Below are 10,805 nucleotides of genomic sequence, written 5' to 3'. Positions count from 1 at the left end.
ACGGCCTTATAGATAAGGATTTATACCAACAAACTGAGGACTTGAAAAAAAATACTCTATGTTAGTACGCGCGAGTGAGCCGAAATTTGTATATTTCCGCGTCATCATTACGTTTTGTTCTTTGATCTTGTTTGACTTACGTTTTTGCGCCCCCCCCCCCCCCCCCGTATATATGTTCGACACCTTTGGCACCCTCGTTTTATCCAATGGGCGATCGCTTCAGAACGAAAGAAATAAGATTGCAGCCGCTGCTCCTTGTAACATTTTGCCTTCTGCATAACGATGGCATGTGTGAACACAATATACATTGTCATTTTGTCCGCGTCATCATCACGTTTTGTTCTTATCTTCTTTTTTATATATAGATTTTGGCGAGCGAGCGCAGCGAGCGAGCCGAAATTTTAGCAAAAAAAAACATGGAATTCTTGTGTGAACACAGTAAACATTGTCATATTTTGTTCTTGTTTGATTTGCCTTTCTCTCTCTCCCCCTCCCATTCTCCCTCCCCCCCCCCCCCCCTCCCCCGGTCCGGGCGAGGTTTTTTTTTTTTTTTTCTTTCTTTCTTTTTTTTTTCTTTTTCTTCTTCGTTTTTTTTCCCCGTTTTTTTTCGTTTTCGGCGCCCCCAAGGAGTGGCGCCCGGGGCACGTGCCCCCCTTGCCCCCCCCCCCCCCCCCCCAGATACGCCACTGCCTATAAGTAGTCTTGATTTTAGTCATCGCCATCTGCATCATCGTCGCAGGACGACGAAGAATCAGAGGAAGCACCCACGCTGTAGCGCGTGACGGTCCGCCCGTTTAGAGCCTGTATGGGCCGGAAGTTGTTCACCATTTGCTCAGAACCGGCTTCGTCGAAGTAGAGTGCACGGAATGCTGCGATCTGCGCGTCGATAGAGTAAAAAATGTAAGGAGCGTTTTCAAACTGATCATGATAGTACAAATGTACAGTGGACTTCTGTCACAGAGACATAGAAGCATAATTCTCATTTTTTCTCATTATAACAAAGATTTTTTTTTCTCGCCCCGGAGTAAAGTTTCGTCATATTAATAATTTGATTGTCTTTAACCCTAACCAGGCCGGGCTTTTTGGCCTGTTCTGTGGCCGGGGGAGGGTTGATTCAACCCCCCCCCCCCCCCGAGATTTCGGCCGTCGATCGTGCAATCGCCCTGAAAATTGGCACATACATTACCTGTCGCGTAATCTACCAAACTATTTAAAAAAATTAAAATTTTCATTTTTTTTTAAATTTTATATTAATTGATATGCGTAAAATCATATATTTGCTTTAATTCAGAAAATAAAGCTAATGGCATCCTAATTTTGGGTGACATTATTCTTTGTTGCGTTCCTAAACAATGTACAAGGTTGTACTTGAAAAAAAAATCTGGTTTGAAAATTAATTTCTTATGTATTTCTTTGTTTTTTGACCTTTTTTTTCATTTTTTTCATAAAATTTATAACAGAACCTAATTTAAGCATAATTATGCTAAAATTAATTGACTTCAGCCATTGAAAGTGAAAATAATCATATCTTTTTGAATGAGGTGAGAAGGCTATTTGCATAGACTTTGTCCACAAAATCACGTTTTTGAGCCATTTTTGGTCTGACAAGCATGTATAAAAGGTCGTGCAGCGTCGTAACGGTATGTCCGATTTTCGCGAAAATAGTGTCATAAGATGTGCGAGACTTGAAAGTAAAAAGTCAGCGAGCGGCGCGGTCTAAAAATTTCGCGCGGCAGAATGGTTATATATATTTCAAGCGTGGTCCTTGAAATATTTGTGCACACTTGCATGACAAAATGTTTCTACTCTATAATGTCAAATAGACACAGTTTTTAATTGTACACGTGCGTTAATGTGGAAACAAGTGTAAATCCTATGAAGATGGATGAACATTATTAATGCAAGGTAGTTGTAAACACCACATGGACAGGTTGCTACATTTGTACTTTTAATCTTTCGATAGTATGAATACATTGTAGTTTTGAAAAACAGTTTTCAGTGTTGACGTATTATTTCTTAATACTGTACCGAAATTTAAAAAAAAAAGAATTGGAATATACTGACAAAGGCATCATGTGCTTATCAGTCTTATTCAACACCATAGCTGAACACCGTGTCCACGACAACTCTTACAACTTTCTGTTAGAGTTGCCCTAGAGGGCGTCTGTTTAAGTATTGAGCAAAGTTGGTTTTCAATCACTGAGATACGTTTTTTACAACCACCTCCGGGTCCCGAATCAGAACTGTATAGACAGATAGCAGAGAAGACAGCAAAGTTTTCCTTCTGTAAATACATGTTTATGCAATCGAGGAGCAACTCCCTAAAAGTCACATGGGTTAGGATTTTTTTTTTCGACAGTGTTACTCTCATTATGGTAAATCAAGTAAAGGAATAGCTGTTAACCTGATTTTCGGAAATCTCGACTTGGTCAGCGAAGATTGTCCAGACCACGCTTTGGTCGCAAGTGGGAGTGGTCAGGGAGCCGTAGTAGCGAAAGAAGTCTTGGCGATTGTCAGGAAGAAGGTCGTCTAGAGAGAAATCTCCGGAAGTGGTAGTCTCGTCTCCTGTTGTAATCGTACAATGATGAGAACGGGCAGGTGTAAATCTCAAAAACTTATTTAAACCAGTCTTATGTGTGTGTGTGTTGGGGGGGGGGGGGGGAGGGAGGGGGAGGGGGGGTAGGGTTGTTGATTCGCTCACAGCGACATCGTTTACCCTTTTTCCGGGGGATGCCCCCTCTCAAAGTGTCCTTGAGATGGCGTCATGTACACTGTACCACAATTCAGCGCTTTTCGGTGCTGGCATATAGAGGGCGAAAGTGTGTATAGTGCTGCCTGAATGACCTGTGCCGTACGCACCAAATGTTACCGTCTATATCAATATTTGTGGTAACAACGGAGCAGGGATGGTGAGACCATAATAGGGGCAGTTGGGCCCCATCTATCCTGATGATGATTATGATACAATCATGGATTATTGTAATTCATCAATCACTGTTGTCGTTATGGTAGTACGTAAAGAGCAACTTATGTTTTACAAGTGTTTCATTTGTTGCCATGATAACTTCCGTAATTGTATTTCATTTATTCTAATACAGTTTATTTACTATTATTACCAACTGGCAACTCTTTAAGCGATTTAAAGTACAATGGGATTAGTATTAAAGTAGATATGTAATCAAATATTATTCACTCATTAATGCACATACTTTTTGCATCGTGGGAAGGTGAACGAAGACGTCACTTACCAGACTTGGGGATATCTGAGAGGCTTTCGACTATGGCGTCAAAATTTTCGTTTGTCTTGTCTCCGATCTGTGGTAATTGGGGTGGGATGGCAGGAATTCGATTCATTTACCTGCTGCTGTGGGTTCCTAAAATGTAAAAGTGTCAAACACACACACACACACAAACACAACGCGCACATACACACGTTGCTAAAATGATATAAATGTAATTTGTACTACACGTGTGTTTGCATGATAAGGGCTTTTGTTTTATGTGCACATGAAACTTACAGCTGTATAAAACCCCAACGTCAAAACGTGTAATCAAGATTGTAGTGTGGAATTCGTTCGCGCTTCAGTTAAATAATGAAGCATTTATAACTTGATTAATCAATCAAATAATTCATAAATTAAAAAGAAAAAAATCAACCAGTGGAGACAAAAAAAAAAAGAGACGTTCGTACCTTGATCATAACTGCTAAAACCGCTAGGCCATCGTTGACTTGCAGGGCTTCATCGGCAGTTAGACCAACTTTTCTGTGGACGATGTGCATCTGTAAGATATATATACGATTACGTAAAAGCTGCATAAACATGAGGGTAAAACGATACGAATAAGACAAAGACCGGAATAGAACATTAATGCATTAATTTTGACGACACGGTAAAACAGGTCATAAAAGTACAGGCGATCTTCTATAGTCAATTATTTTGTTCAGTATACTGTAACATCTTTATATTCATTACACTGATTCTTATCAGATGAGAATGTTCCCTGACAAAAGGACGTAACAAGGATTCCAAGTGTGAAGACATATCAAATCAGAACAGATTAACTGAGCACTTCAAATTATCAGGACCTCGGGAGGTATATCAAGGCATTGGAAATGTTATACAACAGATAGGCCTGAACACACCTTATGAAAACTGACGACACTATACGTACAGGCCTCCAGGTATCAGAGAAAGTGACGGTCTGACAGGAAGATGTATTCCCTCGTGCCAATTTGTCAACCCCACTCCCGTCCCGACTCTTTACTCGTGATGAGGTTAGAAAAAAACCCAAACATACCAATACATTTTAGTGAGTAACTGATAGAGTCATCGACTTTGCACCTTTTATCCGGTTAGGCTTGCACAAAATAGACTTAGTTCATATTTTTGCGTTTCACCGATTCTAAATTGTGAACATGAAGGAGAACTTCACACTATATGATCAAAATTATACACATGTACATGTACAGGGGCGAATCCAGGGAGGACCGCAACCGGCGCACGCCCCCCCCCCTTTATTTTTTGTTGAAACAAAAGAAATAAAATGAAAAAAAATGGGGGGAGGGGTGCGTGCGCCCCCCCCCTTTAATTTTGTAAACGCGCCCCCTCTTTACGGAATTCCTGGATCCGCCCGTGCATGTATATACAATGAAAACATCATCGCTGACTGACTGTTACTGTGGAATGATTTGAATAGGAGAATTACCATCTTTTCCTTTATTAAAAAAAAGGATAATACATCAAAGGTTTCAGTGTGAGCCAGGAGTTAACGGGGGACATTCGAGGCGAACCATCACTTTATGTCATTGTCATGAGTGATTCTGAGTAAGAATTTTTTTTTTTTTTTTTGGGGGGGGGGATATGTGAAACTCGATACAATTTCCTAACTCCCATTGTTATATTCACCTGATTTGATTAAAACTCACAACTACAGTGTATATAAAGGGTAACTAAAGTGGACTTAAGTATGTTTCTCAATAACAGAAAGATTTGTTCGTGTGTGTGTGTGTGTGTGTGTGTTGGGGGGGGGGAGGGGGAGGGGCGCCACAACACACCTCAGCGGGGTAGGTGACGCCATCCACCGAATGCTCGGAGCCTTTGGTGCTGTCACTTCCCCAGTGAAAGTGGAACTGTAGAGCCTGGTATTTACCCGACAGTCCACCCCCTTTGATGAAGTAGCTGTTGGATGGCAATGTCACTTGCACTGAGAAAGAGAAGTATATGTACTAGTATTTGGAGGAGATATGGAAGTATCAACCGATGTAAGCAAGCCTTATATACACAAGAATCTCACTCGGAGACTATTGTGTGTGTTGTAAATCCAAATACTTGCACACATTAACGCTCAGTTGTTGACTTCAATGAATTACGTTATATCAATTGGAAATTTCAGATTGGGGTGAGAGGAGAGACTTAATTACCCCCCCCCCCCATCCCCTCTCCTTTTCTCTCGCTCTTTCTCGTATACATACAAACACACATGATGATTATGATGTGATCAATAATGATATATTTGTATTTTGTATATGATATTAATTTCATCATTTATTGTTATGATTCGTATGATAATTTTTATTATACATACATTTGCACTGCATCATTCATCATAAAGTGATGTGTGTAGTAAAGTGATAAAGTGATAAACAAAGAAACCAAATTCTTATTGCCTGCTAGAGTGGTAACAATGCGCGTTCAATCTGAAAGAAATGAGCGGCCCATAATTATACTTTATATTAATTTTCCGGAAATATCCATTGTTTAATCTAATGTGTGATGCGAAATCATAATCAAACGCGATAACTACTGCAACTGATTCGTCAACATTTTTATATAGCAAGTGAGACAGAAGTGTTCCGTTGTAAGGGAATGATATGATAAAGCGATGCTGCAAAATGTTTTCCATCACACTGACTAGATAACGTCCATTCGGTTTGATTGTGTATATGCGTATATAAGTAATATGTATAGTTTATATAATGTATGATATATATATGTGTATATATATATATATATATATATGTATGTATATATATATATAGTATATAAGTAATTTGCATATTCATGAAATAATGACGCAAAAACCCAATTTTCTTGGTTATAATCATGATGATACCTACCAGAATGGCCGTTGTTTTTGATGTCCAAATTTCGTTCTTCATCGTAACCGTCGAAACAGAAGCGATCGGAAGTTGTCTCTTGCACTGCCGTGCTGCTGGACACGGCGATCGGCGATTGACAGCTCCCGGCGCAATTCGGGTAACTCGAGGACCAATGAAGGGGTCCTATCGTTCGTAACGACATAGGAAAATCAAAATAAGCCCGAACAAAACAAACAAGAGAATGCACGTTATTGAGAGGCAGATATAGAAGTGTATTATTCTGAGTGTATCTTCCAGTGGTGTCCATGTTATGCCGGATTCGGCGGTCTACACTCATAACTCAAGTACGTAAACGTTCGTTGACGCTGAAGATCTTTTGTAGTAACTTTGGACAAGGAATCCAGAGGGTTAGCGCGTTGCATCAGAGGGGCCATTTAGGAACATTAAACAAGTGGAGGGACCTACTAGTATACATTTGACAAGAAAAGAGGCCTTCGCCTCAGCTTGGCGCACACTTGGGACCAGGGCCCTGTCTTATAAAACGTATGAGAGAAATCAATCAATCACAAATCTCTTCAAAGCTGCTATCAATCGCAACCTGTGATTGATTGATTGCAGTTTTCCGTCTTAATTTCAATCATAACTTCTTCTTTTTTTTTAATGAAATGGATTTGCATTCAATCGTAAAGTTGCGATTGATTTTACTTTAATCACAAGTCTTTATAAGACGGGGGCCTGGCCATTCGGAGGATCCAAAGTCGTCTTTCGCGCGCTGGACAAAAGAGATCTGCGACGCGGACGCTTTATTTATTTTTTCTTTCTTTCTTTCTTCTCCTAACCTCAAGACTAAAAGCGCCATGAGCATCTTTTGATGGACTGTTGCGGTATAAAAGTATACATTATCTTTATTGCTATTATTGCTATTATTATTATTATTATTATTATTATTATAGACGACGCAGCCTCCCGGGTTGAGCAACGGAGATAGCTGTCTCGCGCATGTGCAGAACACCATTATTTGGCCTAATTAGCGTCATCTCAGCGTTCGCGTCGCAGATCTAAATTTCGCTAATTTTACACAATATCCTCCTACGAGATCTTTCTTCTCCAGAGGAAGGCAGTATGTCGGTATAGGAATGCATTCAACATTATGGATTTTTTTTTCTATTCAATAACCTATTAGTACTCCCTAGTGACAAGCTATTCCATCCTCAACGGGTTAATATGCCCATTATTTCAGTACAATACAATGTCATGTACTGCATGAGCATGCATTTTGCATACATTGGGTGTTGATACATATTATGTCGGGCAAGCCTCAGCCAAGCCTCGGGCAAACTTTTTTTTTATTGGAGAAATTCTTTGTTTTGAAGGTATGCATAGAATTCAAATATATTAGTAAAACCAGAAATTGATAATTGGCGAAACGTCGCTTCAAGTATTTTTTTTTTAAGTTCATTAATTTCAGTGTATGTACCATACGGTACATCACTGTCACTATAGATACTGTTACTTCCTTCATTATCTTATCCTTATATTACAAACAATATACAGACCGCACTCTCGGGCCTTCGAATATTGATAACATAAACACGATTTCATCTTCTATATACATATGTACTTACTATACTTGGCAGTTCTAGTATGCATATACTGCTACTGGCTGATTTATAGTCTATAAAGATCCTGATACTTTGGTGTATGTGCCATCCTCTCCTTCAAAAATACTAGTAAACCCCCCCCCCCCCCCACACACACACACATAATATAGACATTGCCACACCAACCTCCAACACAAATCAGTAAAATACTAATGTAATAATAGCTGAAGTGCGAAACGGTGAGATATTATATGACTGTCATCATGTGGATATTGATAGCGCATTACTGGTAGCATATACGAGGGTAGCAAAAACCGACCCGATATAACATGACACGTCAGAGTATATAGCAGTGACACGTGTATAACGATTTTACTTTTCCTTTTGAGAAACGTGAAACCAATAAGGACAAAAGAAACCTGTAGAAGAAGAGATAGGTAGGTATACAGGCCTATATAGGTGATACATAAAGTGAAAATAACAATTCGGTCAACATGACGTTTTGGTGCTTGCAAATGTCTTGTAAGGAATTGACATCAAACGTTATACTTCAAAGGATATGCTCTGAAATTCAAACGAATATCCTATAATTTTATTTATCCTCAACTACAATTTTCAGTTACAGAAATCGTGAACGTATTCAGGGGCCTGCAGTGTGATTTTACGGCAGACAAAAGATAAGTTTGAAGCTGGGAGCGGACATCAAAAAGGAATGAAAAGTGATAGGAATGAACAGATGTGGTAACTCTTTGATGATGTTCTCTAAGCAAGGATGACACGATTTTTGGGACAGTAATTTCACAGGATATCTATGATTCCAAAATACGCAGCCCACCTAACAGTAAGGCATTCTGCAGCAATTTGAATCTGCGATGATCGCAGGTAACATAGCATTTTACCTGGATGGCAACAACTAATTAACAAAGTCTTGTTTCCCACCGTGATAACTGCTGATAAACTGTTCTAAATTTATACCGCTACATTGGGATGTGTCATGACATTCTCTTCCCTTATTGTAACCAATGCGATGAAGCCAAAAAGGTTGTGGCGTGGGATAAATTACGATATAGGCCCTACTGTATATTAAGGAAATTCTGCAACTCCAAGACCATTCAAAAGGATCAACAGTTCATTCAAACAGGGAACCCTCCTCTTTATACTCCTTACGACATCCGACCAGTCTTGCACTTTTACTCGATTGACATGCTTGTAAAAGTTTATACATACCGTGCGCTCCGTCAGAATAGTCCCACGTTGACCCTGTGATTTTAAGGAGTGAAACAAAGCAAACAAGAGAGTTGAAAGATGGAAAAATTGGTGCTGTATTTGCTTGATAAAAACTGGAAAATTAAGATCTAGTAAAACTTAACAAAGAAGAAATAAGAAAATACGTAGGCTTGCATAATTCACATGTCAACAATTATCATGTCAATGAAGATATGATATGTGAATTATTCTAGATTTGTTTGGTATAATAGACCCACATGGGCAACATCCTGCCTCCAGTTGGTTGAAATATACAAAGTTAACCACGCCTCTCGTTTTTTCTTTTTAGCTCGCATCAAATGAATTTATCATTTATTGAGAAACTGGTCTATTTATTCACTTTAATGTTTCATCAATAAAATAGGGGAACGAAAACTTAGCCATCATGCAATACCGTGATATAGGGACCTGTAGGTCCTAATTTTTCAATTATTTTGCAATTCCATCACAAGCGCAAGATGAAGAGGAATAGAATATTCCCGGGAATTCTGGATTCTATAGAAAATTGCAAAACTATGTAATGTTTAAGCTGACTATACTGCCGTTCTTCTTGCACTCAAAATAATGCGTTCATCCAGATCGCGACCCAAATGTCAAAATTTTCACAGAGAGAACAGAAATAAATTGATTTTTCGCGAGTTTTATAGGGTCGCGATCCAAATCACACATATACGCATGATGTACTACAATCGCTGGGGGAAGAAGACATGAAAGAAATGTCAAATTGAAGGTACACTATAACAGTGGGAAACCTACGAATAAAGTTTTTAGGAAGAGAAATAATTGGACATGCAGGGGACCATCTTCATAAGCAGAACTTGACTGGGACAATGGTCACCGATAGCTCTCAAGGGCCAGTAGTGGCTGTAAGTTGCTTAAAGATTATCAATCGTTAATGCAAGTTCGATTGTTTGATACCCGAAAATTAAAAAAAAAAAGATAGGATGACAATATTATGGTTAGGTGATGACAAATTTCTTTAGAGCGTTGAGATTAGCGATAACTATGTTTTGTGAAAATGATACTATATATAAAATTCCAAGATATAAAATTTCATTGCCCTTTTTGCATTCGGTGTGTAGTTTTTGCTAATTTTGTCCTTTTATCGCGGTTACTTTGTGGCTCTTCACTTCTTCGAGACAACATCTGTCTGAAAACCCAATGGTGACTAATTAATACTTATAACACATCAAACAATGAAACTATGATTAACTCATCCATTACCTTGCACCCCGTAATGTGATGACCCAAAGGCGATGGCTGCTGCCACGAATATAGCGGTAACGAAAATTGCAAGCAGGCCATGGCTTGGTGTAGACAGGGGAAGGTGTAAGCAGCCTGAAGACAAAGTCGGGAATTAAACAGCTAATGCGTCGCGGACCCACCTTTTATACACTGTGACTCGCTGAGAGTATATCATACCGAAGACTAAATAGGGATGTGGGAGGAGCTTCTATATCATCAAGCCTTTAAAAGTGTTCCTCTTGGAAGGGCACACGTAGGTTATTATCATTCACCTTATACAGTCTGACCTATTGAACACACTGTTCAGTATACTCCAGAAGTCATGGCGTCACCCCGTACCGGCTACGGTTTATTGCCACTTGGTCTAATATCAGATGGTCTACTTCTCAGTTCGTCTAACGCCACTACGGCTCTATGGTCTACTTCTAATTTTGTCTAATGTCCGTTTGGTCTAATCCTCACTTGGTCTAATGTCCAGTTTGGCTAATTATTGTTTCGTCTAATAACCAGCATAGTCTAATTCCAATTTTGACTCCTTAAATTTGTTTTTCTTTCTGTCTAATAAACTGTGGATATTAGACGAAATGGGCATA

The 10,805-nt window shown here is 39.2% G+C and overlaps 1 protein-coding gene across 1 annotated transcript; it reads right to left on the bottom strand.

Moving 5' to 3' along the window:
* Positions 1–708: 708 nt before the first annotated feature.
* On the bottom strand, positions 709–6,302 carry LOC139728342 (carbonic anhydrase 4-like). The gene is made up of 6 exons (XM_071639286.1): positions 6,119–6,302; positions 5,057–5,205; positions 3,692–3,781; positions 3,249–3,315; positions 2,405–2,565; positions 709–876 (listed from the first exon to the last, which is right to left on the bottom strand). Exons 1-6 carry the CDS (start codon positions 6,300–6,302, stop codon positions 709–711), a joined length of 819 nt encoding a protein of 272 aa, XP_071495387.1.
* Between the last annotated feature and the right edge of the window lie 4,503 nt (positions 6,303–10,805).

Source organism: Diadema antillarum, unplaced genomic scaffold (genome assembly GCF_040938485.1).
Source record: "Diadema antillarum isolate AM-2024a unplaced genomic scaffold, OU_Dant_1.0 seq00000173_RagTag, whole genome shotgun sequence".
Lineage (NCBI taxonomy): Eukaryota > Metazoa > Echinodermata > Echinoidea > Diadematoida > Diadematidae > Diadema > Diadema antillarum.
Note: the sequence above shows the minus strand (reverse complement) of the source record. Positions and strands in the feature narration are given on the sequence as shown.

Coding starts and splice junctions, on each gene's coding strand:
- LOC139728342 (XM_071639286.1), bottom strand. CDS start 6,302: ATGTCGTTACGAACGATAGGACCCCTTCATTGGTCCTCGAGTTACCCG. Junction 3,316..3,691: donor TTTTAGCAGTTATGATCAAG/GTACGAACGTCT, acceptor CAATTACCACAG/ATCGGAGACAAGACAAACGA. Junction 877..2,404: donor TCGAGATTTCCGAAAATCAG/GTTAACAGCTAT, acceptor ATCGACGCGCAG/ATCGCAGCATTCCGTGCACT.